The sequence below is a fragment of the Canis lupus genome, chromosome 27 (genome assembly GCF_011100685.1).
Source record: "Canis lupus familiaris isolate Mischka breed German Shepherd chromosome 27, alternate assembly UU_Cfam_GSD_1.0, whole genome shotgun sequence".
Taxonomy (NCBI): domain Eukaryota; kingdom Metazoa; phylum Chordata; class Mammalia; order Carnivora; family Canidae; genus Canis; species Canis lupus.
The window spans coordinates 15774206-15797705 of NC_049248.1; the positions used below are offsets into that span (position 1 = coordinate 15774206).

Sequence of the window (23500 nt, forward strand, 5' to 3'; positions counted from 1 at the left end):
TGTGCATGGTTTGTTGATAGCAAGCACTCAGGATTTGTTCATTGATTAGTGAAATTTGAATACATCTTATAATTAGAGCATCAGATGAGTCAGGTGCTCTTTTCAAAAACACGTTTAGAACTGCTCCACTGGAATTCTGTAGATCAAATTATTTAATAATAGCTCTTTGTACCTTTTTGGTAATGTTACGGTTTGGGCTGTATCCCCTCATAGTAAGTTAAAATACTAAAGTCTTGTGGTGAGAATTCAGAATAGAAACATCTCAAAGTCTGTCCTATTCGAGTTAGTGTTACCGCCAGGTTCCAGAGTACTTAACTAAGAAGATAAGGAAATAAATATAATTTTCAAAAGCTAGAGACCTGAAAATGAAGCACTACTATCTTCTGATGTTGGATTTCCCAGTACTCCTACTGATAGGCTTATGTAGAAATTGTTCTCCGGCTCCTGATTAATTTCTGCTTCCTAGAGCAAACTGTTAAGTCTTACTTCCTTTTTTGGTAGAACACGGACTTGTCTATCAATTCCTAGACAGCTACTCCTGAGGGTACAGCTTAAAACCTGAAGAAGGTAAAATTAGGACAAAACAAAAGAAGGAAAGAAAAAGGAAGTATACTATACAGCAGGTGGTAAATGTGTGAGAAGTATTACCAGGAGAGAAGTAACATAGATTGAAAACATAAATCCTTAAACAGTTTTAGATAAAACCATGGAAGCTAGGTCCATAAATATTTTTGTGGGGACTCGGAAGCTTAGAAATATTCCCTGCTCTAGATACTGATGTCAGGATAACCATGCCTTCCTACAACACTCCCCTAAATGTCCCTGTAAAAACCATACTAGGCTGACTGTGTAACGGACTGACGCAATATAATCTCCAATTCCATTTTGGACTCTGCACACGAGGGGCCAGAGCGAGGAGGCAAATTGCTGGGGATTAGAGATCTGGAAGCCAATAGGCGATCTTGACTAAACGTTGCATCGTGTCCGTGCCAGCCTTTGCCTTGCCACGGGTACAGGGAAAGTGAAGCTCAATGGGAAGCACTTTTGTGAATGGTTCCTAATCAGTCCTCCCCTCTCCCTCCTCCTCCCAGAGATCTAACTCCTCTAAGAGCTTTTAAAGCTTTCAAAATTCAGCATCAGCACCTTTGCAAATGGTTTCCAGCTACTAAAAGCTTTGCCAGCCTCCAGGCAGCAGAAGTCCCGTGCGAACCGCTCAGGTCCCCGCCCCCACCGTAAGGGGACAGAGCCCGGGAGGAGCCGCAGGGGGTCAAGGAAGGAGACCCGGGGGCGGGGATTACCCTGGAACAGAAAATCAGGCGATTGGGGGAGGTGCTTGGCCGGGCTGGGAGTCCGGCTGGCAGCGCCGGAGAGCGAATAAGAGCAAACCAGCCAGAGCGGGTGCGGTGCTAGGGCCCCGGGGCCGCGCCGGGCAAGTCACCGCAGTGGCCGTGCGCCCCGCCGCTGGCACAGGTGCGCCGCCGTTGCTCCTGCTCGATTCGCAGTACGTGCCCGGGGTGCGGGGTGGGGGCGCGGGGCGCGGGCGCGGGGCGCGGGGGGCGGAGGAGCGAGCGGGGCTGCAAGGGCCTGGGCTTCAGGGCTCTGCGGACGCGGGAAACTTCGCTGCTCCCTTGAGCTGCTGCGCGCTGGCGTCTCAGTCCGCCGCCTCCGAAAGGCAGGTGGGCTCCTGCACCCTTGAGGGTAGGTTGTCCCCGTGGTCAGACTCCAGGGAGGAAACTTCCGAGAGGAAATCTTTTCAGGTCCCCCCAACTTTGGGGTCCCGGAGAAGGGAAATCACAACCTGGAAGAGGCGGAGCCGAATTCACCCCTACCCCAGGCCAGCTCCGGCCTCTGTGTGCCCAACACGCTGGGTGCAAACTGGGAATGTATGAAGTCGCTACAGTTTTAAGCAACTTATGTTCTATCGAAGGGTGTGGAGTCTTGCAGCGGCTCTGGACGAATTGGCCTTTGCACCTACTGGGGTCTAGGAAGGATCTGCTCCTCATGGTTCACTTTGTTAGGCAAGAGGAACATCAGCAAGTTAAATAATTACTAATAATAAAAACAATAACAAAGTGCAAGAGAACATAAACTTTGTGATACTATAGCCAACCCCTTCCAACCACCTAACACCCCCTCCCCCCCCCCCCCCCCCCCCCCCCCCCCCCCCGACTCAGCTATTACTGCTCTGGTTGGCTGGCCTGGGGCGGTGGAGAGAAGGGTGCATGCAAATCCCCCATCTCATTACTTTCTTCAAAATAGTCCCAAGGCTTCTTAGTATTCCGGGCACCCTTTTGTTTTCTCCTTTGCCCTCTGCCTGCTTTGTCTCCAAGGGAGTGCCAAGTGGGTTATAATCAAGCATTGTTGTATGGTCACATGGAAAATCCCCAGATCCTCTAGCTTACAGCCTTTCTTCCACGTAAGATGAGTTCTTTAGGGCCTTAGCTTGCCTTGAATACCAAGCTACACATACCTTTTGCATACCCTGAAGGCCTTCCATTCTGGGAGATAAGATAATGATAGGGTCTGTTGTCCTTTTCTGTTTCCAAAAGGAGAGGACTATGTGGGGACTTTGGTCATTTTTTAAAATGGCAAATCAGTCCGATTTTGAATGTTGCTCTTGGTGGCAAACAAGTACAGTTTTTCTCAGGGTTTGCTTTAGGGTGTAGTTTACTAACCACGGAGGCTGGGAAGGGAGATCAGATCAGCACAGCACCTGAGAGCCGCCTTACCCCACATCTTCCCAGCACCCCCAGCATGTTCCCCCCAGCACCTGGACTCTGAAGCATAGGAGGCCAGGTCTGCAGTCACCTTGCCCCGTTCAGAAAATTCTAGAATTGATAAACAGCAACAAGGCCGTTAAATTATCTTTTTTTCTTTATCTTAAGGTAGTGTTACGTTTGTTTGGGAAGTCATAAAATTGCAGAGTCATGGCTCAGGGGATGTGTGACCAGATTTTTGTGTGTTTCACAATATTGATGTTGCAAGGCCACCATAAATAAGAAGAGAACTTTGTCCTTTTTGGCCAAGAGCCTGTAAAGAGGAATATTCCATGGTTGAGAAATAAAGACTCAACTGTAATAGATACAGTTGGGGTAGGCATTGTGTTTAGATAGGAGGGCGAGATAGGAATACAAGATGGAACAGAAAAAGGCGCCCCCAGAAAACCAGAGCGGTCTAGAATTCTTGACCTTGATAGTGGCCGCTCATGAATTAAGCACTTGAGAAAACTGGGTTCTAGTCTTGGTCCATCCACAGTGAATTTGGGTCGCATTACTCCCTGTACCTCTTCAGGCCTCCGTTTCCTTATAGATTAAAGGCAGAGACAAATACTCCTTCCTGGCTCTGACTACCTTAGAGTTTTCTAGATCAAGTGAAATCATGGGAAAGCTGTTTGAAATTTCTAAAATTATCTCCTCGGTGCCTAGGACAGTACCAAAGCAGGAACTTATTTCCTGGATAGTTACACAGCACTTAGTTCTAAGCTCTGTACACTTTACTCATTTGACTCACAAGAATCCTGCGCGTCGGAGGTATTATTGACCTCATTATCCAAGGAAGGTAAGTAGGTCCCAGATTATTAACCTCATTATCCAAGGAAGGTAAGTAGGTCCCAGAGAAGTTAAACCACAGGCAGTAAACTAGCAGAGCCGAATGTCCCCGGCCTCTAGCCTCGTCCTTGCGTCTCTGTGTGTTCCCCATGCTGCTCCTTGTCCCTTCAACGGCGGTCACCTCCAGCTCAGGGAATGGAGCCCAGCTCTCTGGTGTTCTCTGCTATGCCAACCAGTGATGGACAGCAAAGGGAATGACACAAGGTACATTTAGAATTTGTCATGACAACAGTTCAGTTTCCTGTTTTGTCTTGTCTTAGATTATTCACCCCTCATTCCTGGAATACCCAAAACACCTGACATTTTACCCTCTGAATTATTAGTACTATGACACTCCTCTCCACCCTCCAGGTGACCTTCTCTAGCAAAAAGCTTATCCACTAATTTGAGAGAGAGCACGAGTGGGGGTAGGGGGAAGGGCAAAGGGAAAGGGAGAAGTGAGGCTTGATCCTAGGACCCCGAGATCATGACCTGAGCCAAAAGCAGATGCTTATTCACCACCTGAGCCGCCCAGGCACCCCAGTAATTTTGTCTTGACTGCAGCGCCCAGCCACAATGTAGGTTCAAGGCAACTTACTGACAGCTTTGGAAAAAAGTCTAGGCCAGCACCGTACTATTCCATGCTTGAAATCACTTCTGTTTCTTCGTGTCTTACCTTCACTGCTGCACACCTGGCCCGCAGGCCTGCTGGAGTGGAAGGTACTGGTCTCTGAGGAGCCGTTCTGGGACCTGTCGGGTGGGAAGGCAGAGGCTCAGCACTGGCCCATCTCCCGGAACCACAGACTGGAGGAGTTAGGCCACATTCTTGGTGCTGGAAAACCTCTTTGTGTGAGGTGCACTGTCAACTTGTTCACATTTAATGGAAAACAAAAACCCTGGCTTTGCCTTTTTCTCCAGCTGCCGACGTCTTTGTGTTCTTTTCCCACCAGCAGTTCTGGAAGGCTTCTGCTTTTTCTCTTCTTTTTCAATGCCAGTTTTCACTAAAAGAAAACCCATCCTCTGGACTTTTATTCCATTGCTAAATCTATTTCGTTCTGTAGACATCTGCAGAGACCTACGGAAACTATTTTAGTTGTAAAATTATTGCTAAATAACAACAGTTCCGACTTGATAAACTTCTATGTAACTTTTTTTTTTTATTACTATTAACATTCCTGCTGTGTTTCCTCAGATCTCTGTCCAGAGGCATAGGACTTAAGGATCCCTTGTTAAGCTAATTACTCTACAGGAGCTTTGAAGGATAGTGAGGTTTTAATCATGACTTCTTCCCCACTCCCACGCCCTCTACCAGAACAAGAGCAGACCCATTAAATGGTGGTAAAGTATTACCTTGCGCTGAGAGCTTATATCACATTATGTGTTTCAAGACTACTGACTTTTGGAGGTGGATTAATGTCTCCTATGCATTTGGTTTTGTTTTTTAAACTGGAACATATAGTTTCTGTTTGCTTAAATCCGAAGTACATATTCAGCCTGCCTTTAAAAATAGGGGTTATTGGGGCATCTGCGTGGCTCAGTGGTTAAGCATCTGCTTTTGGCTCAGGTTGTGATCCTGGGGTCCTGGGATCGATTCCTGCATCGGGCTCCCTGCAGGGAGCCTACTTCTCCCTCTGCCCGTGTCTCTGCTTCTCTCTCAGTGTCTGCCATGAATGAATGAATGAATGAATGAATGAATAAGTAAATAAATAAATAAAATGTTTTTAAAAATATAAAATAAAATAAAATAATAAAATAAAATAAAATAAAATAGTAAAATAAAATAGGGGTTACTTTGGAAGCTTTGGTTTCTTTATCTGGAAAATGGGAATGATAGTACCTATCCTGTAGGTACAGGTACACTGTAGCATAATTGGGAGAGGAAACATGATAACAAAGAGTGTACCAGCCACAGAGCAGGCTTTCAAAGTTAGTTGAATCAGAATTAAGCAGTTTGCAGTCTCTTCTTGAAGGAGACAGTGCAGTGTACTTAGTGTACAAGCTAGGAAGGCAGAGATATGGGTTGTGTCCTAGCTTGGCTGCTCAACATTTCTGAATCACATTTTCTTCACCCGTGAAATGAATATAGTTATGAGAACTATACTAGTATAGTTACAAAGGCTATGTAATGCACATAAAGTACATGGCATAGTTGAACGCATAGTGGACTCATAAAATTAAGCATATATGTATCTGTGTGGTTGTATATATCACAGTAACAGCAATACTTAGACAACCGTATGACCTGAACCGAGTAAAGAAAGAGATACAGATTTTTTTTTAAGATTTTAAAGATAAAAAAAAAAAAAGATTTTAAAGATAGAATGATCAGAATTTGGTAGATGTCAGCCTGATAAGGTTGTATATAGGAGTTGAGTTTTAAAGGCAGGAACGGACGTTGTGACCAAGAGACCATGCCCAGCAGATTAAGTAGTACGGAAGCTTGAATGTGAGAAAAGATGTGTGTTTATGTGGAAGGGAGAGAAGAAGCAGACAGCAGGGCTGATAATTGAACAAGAGGATGTTAAAAAAGAATGGCTACCGTTTAGGGTAGGAAATTTACATGTTAAGCTTTACCCTAAATCCCTATCCACTTTGACTTCAGTATCACCAGATTGCCTTAGCTTCCCTTCTGGGTACATTCTCACTTACACTTCCAACTTCAGACAGATAGTTACATTCAGTGGAAGGTGAAATAAACTTGAGTTCTGTAAAGCTAATCTCCATTAGCTTATTCCTTCTTTGAAAGTCCCATAAGTGCTACTTCCTTACTTGCATTTGCCTGGCATTTTGTTTCAGTATCCTGCTTCTCCTTGTTCACTTGTGTTGGTATTAATGATGACTATAATCATGGTGATAATGATGATCATAAAGTATAATAAACCTTATCGAGGGTTCTTCATGGGCCAGGTTCTGTGCCAAGTATAAGTATATTCCACATGTTATCTCACTAAATCCTGACAACAAACTGGTAAATTAAGGACTATTTCTATTCTCATCTTATAAATGAAGAAATTTAGTTTCAGAGAGGCCAAGTCTCTCAACCAAAGTTGATAACCAAATGGTGGGATTGGAATTCAAATCTTGCAGCCTGGGATCTTAAATACTCTTGAAATGAGAAAACACTGTAAACTGGGTTTCTAAAGAAGGATATATATTTGAGCTTAGGGATTTATTTATTTATTTTTCTAAGACTATTTGAGAGAGTGTGTGTAACCAGGGGGAGAGGCAGAAGAAGAGGGAGAGAGAATCACAAGCCAACTTTGCTATGAGTGCAGAATCCAACTCAGGGCTCGGATCTCATGAGCCTGAGATCATGACCTGAGATGAAATTAAGAGTCAAATGCTTAACCAAAATGCTTAACCAACTGAGCCACCCCCAGGGGCCCAGAACTTCGGCATTTCTAATCAACCATTAATGGTGCTACTGTGTACGTAATTTAATGCTACTGGAGAGATCAATCCATAAACTCTGGTCCTTTACATCCAACTTATGGTTCATCTTGATGCAAAAATAAGATTTTCATCTCACTTTATAGCATTGTACCCATTTGTGTTTGCTTCTCATTCCCCTATGTTTTCATTTTCACTCCATGCTTGTTTAATATCTTCAAGCTTAATGTTATAGAACTAGAAAAACACAATATTGTTTATTTTGAAATTTTAGCAAAGATTATTTCTTCTGCAATAACCCAGGATATTTTTTAAGAACAGTGTGGTTAATGCTGCAATATAAGCACACCAAGTGACCATCAAGTTTTTTGAGGTATTCCCATCTACTTTTCCTATCTTGTCTAAAATCTTTTCAGGATTCCAGACCAAAATTGAGAAAATGGTTGACCTCACTGAGCTAATGGAAAATGAAGTATTCATGGCCTTTGCTTCTTACACAACAATTATTCTTTCAAAAATGATGTTTATGAGTACTGCAACTGCATTCTTTAGATTGACAAGAAAGGTAAGACATTTGGAGGCAATATTTTCCTTGAAGGGTTGGCATTTTGGAGAACAATTTTCTTGATTAACATTTTTTTGGGGGGGGGGTAGTGGGTAAAGCCCAATGGCACAGTGTTTAATGTTGCAAATGAATTATGCCATTTTTGGTACAGATGCATCTGGTATATTTATGGAACAGGTACTTTTTCCTGGAAACTAGTAAATGTTTTTTTCATTGTGGCTTTTAGCCTTTATCAGGTATGCTTAGTATATGAGATTCTCAGAGTATCAGAGTTTTCAAGAAAACTTTCTGTGATTTTGAAGCTAATTTTGCCAACTAGAGTTTAGAAAATAGTCATTTTCCAGATGGGTAACCAGTGTCTTCGTTCTATTACAGGTCAAGGATATACGTTTGGGGACAGAATTATTATTATTATCATCAGTAGAGCCTTTAATGATGGGGCAAGGCATTTGAATTATGTGTAGTTCTGACTTCTTAAGTGGGTGCTATTTCTGCCCAGCATTATAAGAATGATTTTTTCTTAATGGTTGGGGAAAGTGATAGAAAGATTTCGAAAGCATGACATATACTCAAACAGGGTTTGTAACCCAGTAAGGGAGGATAGAGCAAAACTACCTTGACAAAGCTAAACTATTTCCATTGGTGTGGTCCCTATCTCTAGTCAGCAACTTCTTCCTGGAAACCACCTATTTCTCTCTCTCTGTTTCTCTTTCTGAGTCTCTAATGGGTCCAGGAGTCAGAGCAGCAAGCTGTGAAATGACTGCTTACCACCAGGTTTACAATGTCCTCCAGAAACATAGTAGTACTAAGCATAGCAGAAATGTACCCCATCTTACAAGAAAGGGAGAAAGGAATTCAGATTTGTGGAGTGCCAGTGGTATGTGCCAGGAGCTGCGTGGTGCTCTTTGTATGTGTGAAATCATGGACTCATTTTACATAGTTTTTAGTATTATCATGTGAAATGAGCATTGGTCCCCCCATTTTACAGATGAGAAACTGGAAGTCCGAGAGGTCAGGTAGCTTACCCAAGGTTACACACCCATAAAGCATGAAGCTAAGATTCTAATTCAGATTGCTTTAAATCTGAATCGCATGCACTTTCCACTTTAATACATTTATTTACTTATTTGAAACACATTTATTGAACATAAATGCCAGACATTTATTTAGAATGCAGACAGACAAAGCTGGCCTCAAGAACTGATACTCTATTAAGTCCCTTCCCATCAGTTCTCCTCAACGTCTTTATCTGAAATAAATGCTTATGTCATATTAAGAAAAGTAGTATAATATTTATGAATTTCTAAGCTTAAATTAGGCTAATTTTGTAGTTCATGTTTTTCTTTATTATAAATTATTAAACAGTGGAACACACTTAAATATTTTTAAATGCATTTTTCAAGTTTCAAGGGATGAGGAAATCATATCAAACAGCATAATAATTTGCAGGAAGGGATAAATGAACATATGCCCTAGAACATGGACTTGGTATTTTTAGGAATGCAATTCTACTTCTTATATTTCACTACATTATTCAACCCAAAGTGTTCATTAATTCAATAAAAGAAAAGAGATACACATATCTTAACAAAGTACAAAATACATTTCCTGCCCCTCGCTCTTAGGCTTCTTGTCTGTTCCCTAACATATGTGGTTAGTAAATTAAGGACCTTCATATAAACCAATCAGGTGGGAATATTAATACTCTTAAGGGAAGTTGTATCAATATCACTAGGAAAAGATTCCAGTTCACCTTAATAATAGTCGATGATGGATTGGAATTATGCTCTCTTTTCCACTTTTCCTTTTTTTTTCACTATTTTTATGCATTAGTTTTTATTTATGTTCTTATTTATGCTTTTCTTTAAAAAAATTTTTTTTTGCACTGTTAAAAACTCAGGTTTAACGTATAGACCCCTCCTGGTGTTTGAGCTCCAAATTTTCTTTTCATAAGGGCCAACCTGAATACCTGTATTTCTCCTGTTAAAATGCAAATAATTTATCAGATAGAATACTCCCACGTTATTTGGTATTTGAAATAATTTTTTTTTCTTGGTATTTGGAATAGGTTTTTGCCAACCCAGAAGACTGTGCCAGCTTTGGCAAAGGAGAAAATGCCAAAAAGTATCTTCGGACAGATGATAGGGTGGAACGTGTACGGAGGTAAACCCACTGTCCTCTAAAGTTATTTACTTGATCAAAGAATTTTGGTCCCAGAGTTCACTGAGGATGTTGGGGGGTCATAAAAAGGGATAAAAGTCAGTTATCTTAATTAGTCCATACAATAATGATAGAAAATTAGGAATCTAGAAGTCTCCATCTCTCACTGCAATTGCACATGCTGCCAATTTCTTACCTTGTCGGGGTTAATGACTTTGTACTGTGTAGGGATTTTTCAAAAGGTATTAAAGGTAGGAGGTAAAACGAGGATGGTAGATTCTTCAGTTTTGTCATCTTTCTCCAGAGGTGAGACTGTCAGCTTGTTTGAAAAGTTGAAGATACTTTTGCATAAAACTCGAAATGTGAACGTGGGAAGTCTTGCCTTCCTTTTTCTCTCTCCTTTATAGGTATTATATTTAATGTACTGAGAATTCAATGAGCAATGAAAAGCCATAAGCCAAGACACTATCCATACCACTTCCTAATAATATAATTAATACACTGTTTTAGAAAAGCAAATTGAATCTTAGTCCTAAAAGTATACTTCTTAATCTTTGCCATAAAGTCATATAAATTACAAACTTTTTTTCACCTGAACTGTAATTGACAAATAAAATTGTAAGACATATAAAGTGCACAGCATCATGATTCAATAACACGTATGTTTTAAAAAGTTTATCTGCATCGAGTTTATTAACACATCCATGACCTCCATAGTTACCACCCCCTCTGTTTTTTAATGAGAGCATTTAAGGTCTAATCTCTTAGCAAATTTCAATTATACAGTACAGTGTTATTAACTATAGTCACCATGTCACGCTTTAGGTCCTCAGACCTTCTTTATCTTATAACTGAACTTTTGTACCCTACCAACCTCTCATTTTCCCCCAGCCCCTGGCAACCAGCTTTCTACTGTTTCTATGAGTTTGAAAAATTTTTTTCCAGTCTTTTAGATTCCACGTATAAGTGGTACCATATAACATTTGTCTTTCTCTGCTTTATTTTACCGAGCCTACTGCCCTTCAGGTTCATCTGTGTTGTTGGATGTAATAGGATTTATTTCTTTTTTAAGAGTGAATAATGTCCCATTGCACATATATACCACATTTTCTTTATCCATTCATCTATTGATGGGCACTTAGGTTGTTTCTGTATCTTGGCTATTGTGAATGATGCTGCAGTGAACATGGGAGTGCAGATATCTCTTTGGAATTTGGATTTCTTTTCTTTTCTTTTCTTTTCTTTTCTTTTCTTTTCTTTTCTTTCTTTTCTTTCTTTTCTTTCTCTTCTCTTCTCTTCTCTTCTCTTCTCTTCTCTTCTCTTCTCTTCTCTTCTCTTTCTCTCTTTTCTTTCCTTTTCTTTTCTTTCTTTTCTTTTTTCTTTTTTATATATACCCAGCAGTGAGATTGCTGGATCATCCGGTTGTTCTATTTTTAATTTTTTGAGGAACCTCCAAACTGTTTTCCATTGTGGCTTATACAAGTTTACATTCCTACCAACAAAGTTCCCTTTTTTCCACATTTTTGCCAGCATTTATCATCTCTTGTTCTTTTGACAATAGCCATCCTAAGAGAGGTGAAGTTAATCAAAATCACTGATTTTGGATGATTTTTGAATAAAAATCAGTGGTTTTGGATGTCTTCTTTGGATAAAAATAACTATTCAGGTCTTTGCTTATATTTATTAACTGGATTATTGTTATTGCTATAGAGCTGTGTAAGTTCTTTGTATATTTTGGGTATTAAGCACGTGTCGGACATGTGGCTTGCAAATATTTCCTCCATAGATTGTCTTTCCATTTTGATTATGGTTTCCTTTGCTGAGCAGAAGCTTTCTGGTTTGATAGAGACTCATGTGTTTATTTTGGTTTTGTTGTCTTTGATTTTGGTGTCAAATCCAGAAAAATCATTGCTGAAGCCAGTGTCAAGGAGCTTACCCTCTATGTTTTCTTCCAGGAATTGTATGGTTTCAGGTCTTACATTTCAAGTCTTTAATCCCTTTAGAATTAATTTTTGTGAATAGTATAAAATAGGGTGTGGCTTCATTCTTTTGCATGTGGAAATTCAGTTTTCTCAACACAGTTTATTGAAGAGACTAGCCTTTCCTATTGTATATTTTTTTTCCTATTGTATATTATAATTATTTTTGCTACTTGTCTTTTAGTTTTTATACTAGACTTATGTAATTTACCCACCATCATTACATTATACACCCACTGTGTATTTTGAATTTAATTATATTTGCTTTTACTGGTGAGTTTTATACTTCTGTTTGTTATCTTCTTACAAAATAATGTCCTTCTGTTTCAACTTAAAGAAAATCCTTTAACATTTCTAGCTGCTGTAGTGGTGATGAACACTTTCAGCTTTTGTTTAGAGAATTTGTTGTCTCTCCTTCAATTCTGAAGGACAACTTTATCAGGTAGAGAATTCTTTTTTTTTTTTTTGTATATTTTTTTTATTGGAGTTCGATTTGCCAACATATAGCATAACACCCAGTGCTCATCCCATCAAGTGCCCCCGTCAGTGCATGTCACCCAGTCACCCCATTCCCCCTCCCACCTCCCCTTCCACTACCCCTTGTTCGTTTCCCAGAGTTAGGAGTCTCTCATGTTCTGTCACTCTCACTGATATTTCCCACTCATTTTCTCTCCTATCCCTTTTATGACCTTTCACTATTTTTTATATTCCCCAAATGAATGAGGCCATATAATGTTTGTCTTTCTCCGATTGACTTATTTCACTCAGCATAATACCCTCCAGTTCCATCCATGTCGAAGCAAATGGTGGGTATTTGTCATTTCTAATGGCTGAGGAATATTCCATTGTATACATAGACCACACCTTCTTTATCCATTCATCCTTCGATGGACACCAAGGCTCCTTCCACAGTTTGGCTATTGTGGCATTGCTGCTAGAAACATTGGGGGAGGGGCAGGTGTCTTGGCTTTTCACTGCATCTGTATCTTTGGGGTAAATCCCCAGCAGTGCAATTGCTGGGTTGTAGGGCAGATCTATTTTTAACTCTTTGAGGAACCTCCACACAGTTTTCCAGAGTGGCTGCACCAGTTCACATTCCCACCAACAGTGCAAGAGGGTTCCCTTTCTCCACAGCCTCTCCAAAATTTGTTGTTTCCTGTCTTGTTAATTTTCCCCATTCTCACTGGTGTGAGGTGATATCTCATTGTGGTTTTGATTTGTATTTCCCTGATGGCCAGTGATGCGGAGCATTTTCTCATGTGCTTGTTGGCCACGTCTATGTCTTCTTTGGTGAAATTTCTGTTCATGTCTTTTGCCCATTTCATGGTTGGATTGTTTGTTTCTTTGCTGTTGAGTTTAATAAGTTCTTTACAAATCTTGGATACTAGCCCTTTATCTGATATATCTTTTGCAAATATCTTCTCCCATTCTGTAGGTTATCTTTTAGTTTTGTTGACTGTTTCTTTTGCTGTGCAGAAGCTTTTTATCTTGATTAAGTCCCAGTAGTTCATTTTTGCTTTAGTTTCCCTTGCCTTCATAGATGTATCCTGCAAGAAGTTGCTGTGGCCAAGTTCAAAAAGGGTGTTGCCTGTATTCTTCTCTAGGATTTTGATGGATTCTTATCTCACATTTAGATCTTTCATCCATTTTGAGTGTATCTTCGTCTGTGGTGTAAGAGAATGGTCTAGTTTCATTCTTGTGCACATGGCTGTCCAATTTTCCCAGCACCATTTATTGAAAAGACTGTCCTTTTTGCAGTGGATAGTCTTTCCTGCTTTGTCGAATATTAGTTGATTATAGAGTTGAGGGCCCATTTCTGGGTTCTCTATTCTGTTCCATTGATCTATGTGTCTGTTTTTGTGCCAGTACCACACTGTCTTGATCGCAGCTTTGTAGTACAACTTGAAATCTGGCATTGTGATGCCCCCCGGCTCTGGTTTTCTTTTTCAATATTCCCCTGGCTATTCTGGGTCTTTTATGATTCCACACAAATTTTAAGATTGTTTGTTCCCACTCTCTGAAGAAAGTCCTTGGTATTTTGATAGGGATTGCATTAAATGTGTAAATTGCCCTGGGTAGCATTGACATTTTCACAATATTAATTCTTCCAATCCATGAGCATGGAATATTTTTCCATCTCTTTGTGTCTTCCTCAACTTCTTTCAGAAGTGTTCTGTAGTATTTAGGGTGTAAATCCTTTACCTCTTTGGTTCGGTTTATTCCTAGGTATCTTATGCTTTTGGGTGCAATTGTAAATGGGATTGACTGATTCCTTAATTTCTCTTTCTTCAGTCTCATTGTTAGTGTATAGAAATGCCACTGATTTCTGGGCATTGATTTTGTATCCTGCCACACTGCCAAATTGCTGTATGAGTTCTAGCAATCTTGGGGTCCATGGAGTCTTTTGGTTTTTCTATGCACAGTATCATGTCATCTGCAAAGAGGGAGAGTTTGACTTCTTCTTTGCCAATTTGAATGCCTTTTATTTCTTTTTGTTGTCTGATTGATGAGGCTGGGACTTCTAGTACTATGTTGAATAGCAGTGGTGACAGTGGACATCTCTGTCATGTTTCTGATCTTAGGGGAAAGGCTCCCAGTGTTTCCCCATTGAGAATAATATTTGCTGTGGGTTTTTCGTAGATGGCTTTTAATATGCTGAGGAATGTTCCCTCTATCCCTACACTCTGAAGAGTTTTGATCAGGAATGGATGCTGTATTTTGTCAAATGCTTTCTCTGCATCTAATGAGAGGATCATATGGTTCTTGTTTTTTCTCTTGTTGGTTTGATCTATCACATTGATTGCTTTACCAGTGTTGAACCAGCCTTGCATCCAGGGGATAAATCCCACTTGGTCATGGTGGATAATCTTCTTAATGTACTGTTGGATCCTATTGGAAGGAACAAGAATTCTCTTGTTGAGAATTTTTGCATCTGTGTTCATCAGGGATGTGGGTCTATAATTCTCCATTTTGGTGGGGTCTTTGTCTGGTTTTAGAATTAAGGTGATGCTGGCCTCATAGAATGAGTTTGGAAGTATTCCATACCTTTCTATCTTTCAGAACAGCTTTAGTAGAATAGGCATTGTTTCTTCTTTAAACAAACGTTTGATAGAATATCCCTGGGAAGCCTTCTGGGCCTGGACTTATATGTCTTGGGAGCTTTTTGATTACTGCTTTAATTTCCTCGCTGGTTATTGGCCTGTTCAGAATTTATATTTCTTCCTGCTCCAGTTTTGGTAATTTGTGTTTTTCCAGAAATGCGTCCATTTCTTCTAGATTGCCTAATTTATTGGTGTATAGCTGCTCACAATATGTTTTTTAAAATCGTTTGTATTTCCTTGGTATTGGTTGTGATCTCTCCTTTTTCATTCGTGATTTTATTAATTAGAGCCTTTTCTCTTTTGTTTTTAATAAGGCTGGCTAATGGTTTATCTATCTTATTAATTCTTCGAAAGAACCAACTCCTGGTTTTGTTAATCTGTTCAACAGTTCTGATCTCTGTTTCATTGAGTTCTGCTTGAATCCTTATTAACTCTCTTCTGCTTGGTGTAGGTTTTATTTGCTGTTTTTTCTTCAGTTCCTTTAGGTGCAAGGTTAGCTTGCGCATTTGAGTTTTTTCCAATTTTTTGAGGGATGCTTGTATGGCAATGTATTTCCCTCTTAGGACTGCTTTTGCTGTATCCCAAAGATTTTGAATGGTTGTATCTTCATTCTTATTAGTTTCTATGAATCTTTTTTAAAAATATTTTATTTATTTGTTCATGAGAGACACTGAGAGAGAGAGAAAGAAAGAGAGAGAGAGGCAGAGACACACACAGGCAGAGGGAGAAGCAGGCCCCGTGCAGGGAGCCCAATGAGGGACTTGATCCTAGGACCCCAGGATCACACCATGTACTGAAGGCAGGCACTAAACCGCTGAGCCACCCAGGGATCCTTAATTCTTCTCTAATTTCCTGGTTGACCCTTTTATCTTTAGCAGGATGGTCCTTAACCTCCACGTGTTTGAGGTCCTTCCAAACTTCTTGTTGTGATTTAGTTCTAATTTCAAGGCATTATGGTCTGAGAATATGCAGGGGACAATCCCAATCTTTTGGTATCGGTTCAGACCCGATTTGTGACCCAATATGTGGTCTATTCTGGAGAAAGTTCCATGTGCGCTTGAGAAGAATGTGTATTCAGTTGCGTTTGGATTAAAGTTCTGTAAATATCTGTGAAATCCATCTGGTCCAGCGTATCATTTAAAGCTCTTGTTTCTTTGGAGATGTGCTTAGAATATCTGTCATTTGCAGAAAGCGCCGTGTTGAAGTCTCCCAGTATTAGTGTATTATTATCTAAGTATGTTTTTACTTTGGTTATTAATTGATTGATATATTTGGCAGCTCCCACATTAGGGGCATCAATATTCATGATTGTTAGGTCCTCTTGTTGGATATATCCTTTAAGTATGATATAATGCCCCTCTTCATCTCTGACTATAGTCTTTTGGATAAACTTTAATTTATCTGATATGAGGATGGGTACCCCAGCTTTCTTTTGAGGACCATGTGAATGGTAAATGGTTCTCCAACCTTTCATTTTCAGACTGTAGGTGTCATTAGGTCTCAAATGAGTCTCTTGTAGACAGCAAATAGATCGGTCTTGCTTTTTTATCCTGTCTGAAACCCTGTCTTTTGATGGGGTCATTAAGCCCATTCACGTTCTGAGTTACTATTGAAAGATATGAATTTAGTGTCATCATAATACCTATTCAGTCCCTGTTTTTGTGGATTATTTCTTTGGACTTCCTTTCTTTTACAGAACCCCCCTTAATATTTCTTGCAGAGGCATTTTGGTGGTCACATATTCTTTCAATTTCTGCCTATCTTGGAAGCCCTTTATCTCTCCTATTCTGAATGAGAGCCTTGCTGGATAAAGTATTCTTGGCTGCATGTTCTTCTCATTTAGGACCTTGAATATATCCTGCCAGCCCTTTCTGGCCTTCCAGGTCTCTGGAGAGGTCTCCTGTTAACCTAACACTTCTCCCCATATAAGTTAGGGATCTCTTGTCTCTTGCTGCTTTAAGGATTTTCTCTTTATCTCTGGAATTTGCAAGTTTCACTATTAAATGTCGAGGTGTTGAATGGTTTTTATTGATTTTGGGGGGGACCCCTTTATCTCCTGGATCTGAATGCCTGTTTCCTTTCCCAATTTAGGGAAATTCTCAGCTATGATTTGTTCACATATGCTTTCTGGTCCTCTGTTCCTCTTGGTGTTGTCTGGAACCCCAATTAAACATAGATTTTTCCTTCTGAGGTGGCCATTTATTTCCCTTAACCTTTCCTCATGGTCTTATAATTGTTAAATTATATTTTCTCTTCCTTCCTTGCCATCCACTTGTCTTCTTTGTCACTCACTCTTTCTTCTACCTCATTAATACTCGTCATTAGGACTCCCAGTTTGGATTGCATCTCATTTAATTGATTTTTAATTTCGGCCTGATTAGATCTAAATTCTGCAGTCATGAAGTCTCTTGAATCCTTTATGCTTTTTTTCCAGAGCCACCAGTAGCTTTATAATTGTGCTTCTGAATTGGCTTTCTGACATTGAATTGTAATCCAAATTCTGTAACTCTGTGGCCTAGAGTACTGTTCCTGATTCTTTCTTTTGTGGTGAGTTCTTCTTTCTAGTCATTTTGCTCAGTGCAGAGTGGCTAAAAAAGAGTTGTACTTGTTAGATGTACTTGTTAGATGTGCAAACTCTTCTCTCTGTAGCATTCCAGCTGTGCTCCCTTAAATCTCAGGTCGAATTTGTAGGTTTTCAGGATGATTTGAAAGTTATCTAGGTAAGTTGGTGGGGACGGGTGACTTGGGGACCCTACTCCCCTGCCATCTTGCCCCACCCCCCTGGTAGAGAATTCTTTGTGAAATATTTGGTATTTATTATTTTATTAATTATATTTTTAAGACTCTTAAAAAGAGTCCCATCACACTCCCTTCTGCCTTGTAGTTTCTGATTAAAAGTATGCTGGTAGTCTTATGCGGTTCCCTTGTATAAGACAAGCTACTTTTCTCCTGCTGCTTTTAAAATTTTCCCTCTCTTTAACTTTTGGTAATTTAATTATAATATGCCTCGGTGTGTCTGTGTGGATTCGTATTTTTTGGTACATCTGAAGTTCCTACATCTGGATGTCTATTTCTTTCTCTGGGTTGGGAAGTTTTTAGCCATTATTTTTTGGTTAAGCTTTCTGCCCCCTTTTCACTCTCTTCTACTTCTGGGGCCTCGGAAATAAAGATATTCATCTTTTTGATGGCATTCTATAAGTTCCATAAATTATATTTTTCCTTTATTTTTTTTCTTTTTGTGCCTCCAGTTACATGAATTCCACTGACCAAGTCATTTATTAAACGGAATGTTTTTCTTCTAAGAGTAAAGTCTGGCTAGGTAGTTTGAATAAAATGTTAACTTCTGCTTCTCTTAGTTATATATTTGTTAAGTTCACATACATGATGCTAATCATGACCTTATGCTGATAACGTTGCCCAGGACTTGAGAGTGATAATAATAAGACACTTGATAGCACTAGTGGGTTTGGACGGAAGATCCAAGCGTCATGTGTGAAAGCTTAACAAAATAGATTTTATTTTGAGATTTTAGATTCTTCCCCATTCTCCCCTTCCAGCCTCCCCCTCCTTGCCATACCCATAAGACTGTACTTCTAGAGGAGCAAACCATTATTGAACCTGATCTTCTAGTCAGGTTGTGAACAATTGACCTTAGTTCTGAAAGGAATCAGTGTCCTTGAAGAGGTGCAGCGACTGTGTGCATAGCGCCCCCTGGTGATCAGACGCTGGCTTTTCAGTGTGGCAACAGAAAGTCTCCGAGAAAGATAGGGTGTCCAGTTTCCAGTTGTATTGTTTGAGACCTTATGGACCCCATCAAAAACTTTCTAAGAACAGTTTACTTTCGGTGAAACTTTACTGATAAAGTGTTTCCAGAATCTCCCCCATCTCATTTTTAACCTGGATTTTTTTTACACTACTTCCACATGTGAAGCTATTTCTATTAGTATATGCCAATGGCAGGGATGAAATGGGGCCATGAATGAAGATATGCAATCTTGAGAAAATTAATACATAAACATGTGGGAAAAGTAATTAAAAACAAAGGAATATGTGTGGAAATGTCAAGATAAGTGACTTATAGGTCAGTGACTCGGTGCTTTGGGCAGACAGAAATCAGTGATGATTAGAAAACATTTTATGTATGTATCTATTTAATCCTATCTCACGAGGTTCTAGAAAGAATTTGAGATCATATATACATTTGTTACAACTAGATAAAAGAAAAGTGTAAGGTAATTAGGGCAGCTGGAAAAATACAGGGAACTTTTCAAAAGGGAAAGAATGAAGGCTTCGGTTTGGTATATAGGGAAAGGAGAGATGTGTAGAACATACTACCTTCTGAGGTAGAAAATACTTTTTCACTGAGTGATGGAATTTAGGTGATGCTCACTGGGGATTCTTTCAAGGGACTGAAGCTTAGTCTAGGAGTTGAACTAGATGGCTTCCCTTCTGGACCCAGTGCATGAATAAAACATTCATTGAGAGATTGTTGTGTGCTCATTGATGTCACTTCTTCTATTAGGATATGATAAAAGAGCTTTAAGACTGGATTCCTGCCCTGGAAGGATTTATAATTTTTACCATGAAAATAAGGCCAACACACATGTAGTAATTAGAGAATGATATAAAGCAGCCTCTTATTAGATGTTAAGTTGTGCGGTACAAGGTATAAGTTCCTAAAGGATTTAGGAATATTGGATGGATGAAGAGCTTGAAGGATATTAGGATTTGGGAAGAGGAAGAGAAGAGTGATCATGTCAATTTGGGATAATTTCTTTGTGGGAATTTGAGCACACTGCTATATTCTGAGTGTGAAGAGCTTTGGTTGAGATAAGGTCCAGGTCAGATGGGTGATGCTGAAATCCAAGTGGTTCTGATCTGAGGGAAGAAGGTGTGACTGGAGCATCATGAGCACAGAGTAGGGCTGTGTGAAGGTCAGCCATAGAGCAAGTCTATACCAAGGGGCATCTGTCCACATGAGAAAAGAAAATGGGAATAGGAGTCATGATGGAGGGAAGGGGACAGACCAGATAGAAAGTGGTCATGAAGACATCTACCTACTAATAGATTTTGGTAGCCATCTAGAAAGGACAGGAAGATGAAAAAAGCTGCCCCTATAAGGTAAGCTGTGTTGTTCAATCAGAGAAAGGATTCCAGTGGAAAGGTGATACTGATCTATAGCAAGTGCTCACCGGTAGAGCTCGGTATGTGTATGCCTGGGCCAGCCAGGGTCTAAAAAGAACAGCATGTAAAATGGCATGAGTTAGTATTGAGTATGAGCGTCTATTGAAAACAGACAATTTCTAGGACAATGAGCAGTGTTATCTATAAGAACATTTGGAAGGCTGAAGACAGGAAAGGCAAATTGAAGAAGGGAAATAAGATATAGGGAGGCCAGAAAAAAATGGAGGGACTAATACTGTCCAAAGAAGCCCTTCTCTGACCTTCCTTCCCTCTACCCCCAGTGAAACCCATTACCGCTTATTGTCCTAGACTTTCTTCTCTGTTTTAAAACTGTATTCTATTTGCCAATTGCTTAAGTAGACATTATTTTTCATGGGGTCTCCCTTTTAAAACTTCTTCCCCAACTTTAGAATGTCTTACCTTTCAGAAAGCTGTGGGGGAGAAAACTAACATGGCCAATCATTGGAGGTGAAGCTATATCTGTGGCACGGCAGGAGAATTCAAAGGACCAAACCAAATAGCCTTCATATAATTGAAGTGGATCCTTCCTAAATAGGAAATAGTATTCCTGCCCCTTCTCATCCGCCTTGCTATCAGTAGCCTGTTCCATGAAAGAGAAGGGACAGGAACACTCATACCATTCTGTCTTTGTTTTTATTTAGGAACAGGCCTTTTTAAAAAAATTATTTATTCATGAGAGACACAGGGAGAGAGGCAGAAACCTAGGCAGAGGGAGAAGTAGGCTCTCTGCCAGGAGCCCAATGCAGAACTCGATCCCAGGACCCTGGGCTCATGACCTGAGCTGAAGGCAGACGCTCAACCACTGAGCCACCCAGGTGCCCCAGGAACAGGTCATTCTTTATTTAAAGTTTTCAAAACTATTACTTATCTAGGTTATTATCATCTTTGTCACCATCAACCTTCATGTTGTCACCATCTTTGTCAGGCAAGCTATGGGAAACAGGAGAAAGGAAAAGAGGTGGGAGATGATGGTGATTGCTGAGCAGGGGATATATAATAATTTTTTTGGTAGAAGAAAAAAGAGTGACATAAGACAAATTTTTTTTTTTCATTTTGAAATGCCTATCAGTAGCTGATAAAGCTCTATCAAAAATCTCAACTCCTAGTCTAGATTCTAAAACAATTTTAGTTCTGGAAACTTAAACAGGGACATTAGATTTTAAAATTAAGCACTTCAAAAAAATCAAGCCAATAATAAATGCACCTTCTATTCTCATTCCTGGCCAGAGAAACCCAGGGTGCCATAAATCAGAGGAAAACTTGTAGTTAAACCATGATTTTTGTCTTCTTCTAGCTATGGTATATAAAGATAGAATTTAGGAAACATATCTTTCTATATTGTCTATCATTTTTGTGTATTCTTTGTACTTTTCTTCTTCACTTCAGTAATTCCTTTTATAATTTGAGGATACATTGGCTAAGATTTTCCCCATATTTGAAAGGCTACTTATGTATTCTGTTGTTTGGAAGTTGAGGGCATAAGATTCTTAGTATTGAAATGGTAAATTAATTGTTGACAACCTAGTAGTTTGGGTGGATGAGCAAGGATTGGCTGAGTAATAATTTTGTAGATTGGCAGAAGTGATAGAGGAGCCTTACGAAAGATTATAACCAAAAGGATTTTCTTCTTTTGGAAAGAAGTGTTTTAAGAAGAATCTTGAATTGCTATTGTATGAATCTCGGAAGAGCAAGTATTTCATATCTAAAAACTGAAGTGAGTTTTATGACAATAGATGCAGCAGTTTTGATATGCCTGAGCGTGCAAAGTGCCTTCTTTGTTATATGTTGAAATACACTAAAGATAGAAACAAAAATAATGAGATATTTAAAATAAAAGCTAAATGGTTGAAGAAGGAAGACAATTTGAAAAAAAGTGAAATAATTCTGCATTTTAAGATCCACTAACATTAGTTTTAGAAGAAAGGGAAAATGAACGTATTTCTACTGATTTTGAAGTCAGTGTTTTGCTAATCATCTTTTCCCACAGAGCTCACCTGAATGACCTTGAAAATATTGTGCCATTTCTTGGCATTGGTCTTCTGTATTCCTTGAGTGGTCCAGATCTTTCTACAGCCCTCCTGCACTTCAGACTCTTTGTTGGAGCACGGATCTACCACACAATCGCGTATTTAACACCCCTTCCCCAGCCAAATCGCGCTTTGGCTTTCTTTATAGGATATGGAGTTACTTTTTCAATGGCTTACAGGTTGCTGAAAAGTAGATTGTATTTGTAAAGAGAATCATATAACTTGTCATCCAATTACTTTCTAAGAATTCTACAATTTCAATTTATAATGAATAGTTTGTTAGATTCTAGGTGGGAGGGGAGCAGGAAAATTAAGATGGGGCCAACAGTCTGAATATCAACATCACCAATGTCCTTTATTGTTTCATATTTGTGCTTGAAATTTAATGTAATTCTTAAAGTCTTTTGACTTCTTTAAGTGCCTTGTTGTAAATTCTGATTATAATTCATAATATTCTTTCAACATTTAATATTTTAAATCTATAAAAAGGGTGATTGCATGTATGATAAACATATTGTAATATCACTGAATTGGGCATATGAAATAAAGAATTTAAAGAATAGTGTTATTTGGTTTAATTTTTTCCCAACTTGTATTTTCGGAAGCAAAGTCTGTTCAGTGAGCAACTTTAACCTGTGATCGGACAGCACAGAGAAGGGTGCATAGTTTACATTAACATTATTTAATGTCACATTACATCAATTATTACATTAATTAATGATGGATATTTTCATGTTCCTGATACTTACTTAGAACTCTGAAAGCGAAGATTATGGTTTATTTATTCTTGTGTGTGGGTTCTCATTCATGCACACAGACAAGCAGGAAAACATTCACACCCACACACATCGAATTCATAAACACCTCACCTACACACACCCATGATGAGTACCAACACCATCACCAGTACTAACCATTATGGATACTTAATGATGAGGTAGCTTGGTACTTCTTCATACTGTGCCATCTCCCTTCATGGTACTTTTTCATACTATGCCATCTCCCTTCACACGTGCCTTGCTCTCTCCTCACTTACCCTAAACCAACTCTATCATAAGTAAGTTGAGATCCTTCTGTAGAAATCAGAAGATACTTACCTGTAATTCTAATAGGTATAGTATCTAGGGCAGTGCAGGGAATTTTGTTGGGAGGTGCAGTGACTCTCAGATGAGGCTGGATGGTGGGCCAAGTTTTGTTGAAATCTCTACAGCTAGCGTTTATACACACAGATGTGTATATATGTGGAGTCTATATTATTTAGCACACAAGCCCTATTGCTTTATCATATGATATGCCATAGAGTCTTCTGAACAGGTGGGGACATCTTTTTACAAGAAGTACCTATTTGGCTTGTGCATGTTGAAACGTGGTGGTGGGATATGAGAGGTCCATGTGTATCAAAGGCCTTAGTACTTTAAAAAAGATTAAGAAAACTTTATCTAATGAATGCCAAATGAGTAAGTCCCTCTGTTTTGAAGGCATACAG

General features: G+C 39.4%; 1 protein-coding gene across 2 annotated transcripts; it reads left to right on the forward strand.

Annotated features, from left to right (window-relative positions):
- The first annotated feature begins 1310 nt into the window (after positions 1–1310).
- Positions 1311–22576, forward strand: MGST1 (microsomal glutathione S-transferase 1). Of its 2 annotated transcripts, none has more exons than XM_038576918.1 (4): positions 1311–1470; positions 7394–7542; positions 9611–9705; positions 21975–22576. In XM_038576918.1, the coding sequence occupies exons 2-4, from the start codon at positions 7417–7419 to the stop codon at positions 22219–22221; spliced, it is 468 nt and encodes a 155-aa protein (XP_038432846.1). In that variant the 5' UTR covers positions 1311–1470; positions 7394–7416; the 3' UTR covers positions 22222–22576. The 2 variants fall into 2 exon arrangements, with proteins under 2 accessions (XP_038432846.1, XP_038432845.1); XM_038576917.1 differs by having other exon boundaries at positions 1337–1501.
- Positions 22577–23500: the final 924 nt, after the last annotated feature.

Coding starts and splice junctions, on each gene's coding strand:
- MGST1 (XM_038576918.1), top strand. CDS start 7,417: ATGGTTGACCTCACTGAGCTAATGGAAAATGAAGTATTCATGGCCTTT. Junction 7,543..9,610: donor TCTTTAGATTGACAAGAAAG/GTAAGACATTTG, acceptor TATTTGGAATAG/GTTTTTGCCAACCCAGAAGA. Junction 9,706..21,974: donor AGGGTGGAACGTGTACGGAG/GTAAACCCACTG, acceptor CTTTTCCCACAG/AGCTCACCTGAATGACCTTG.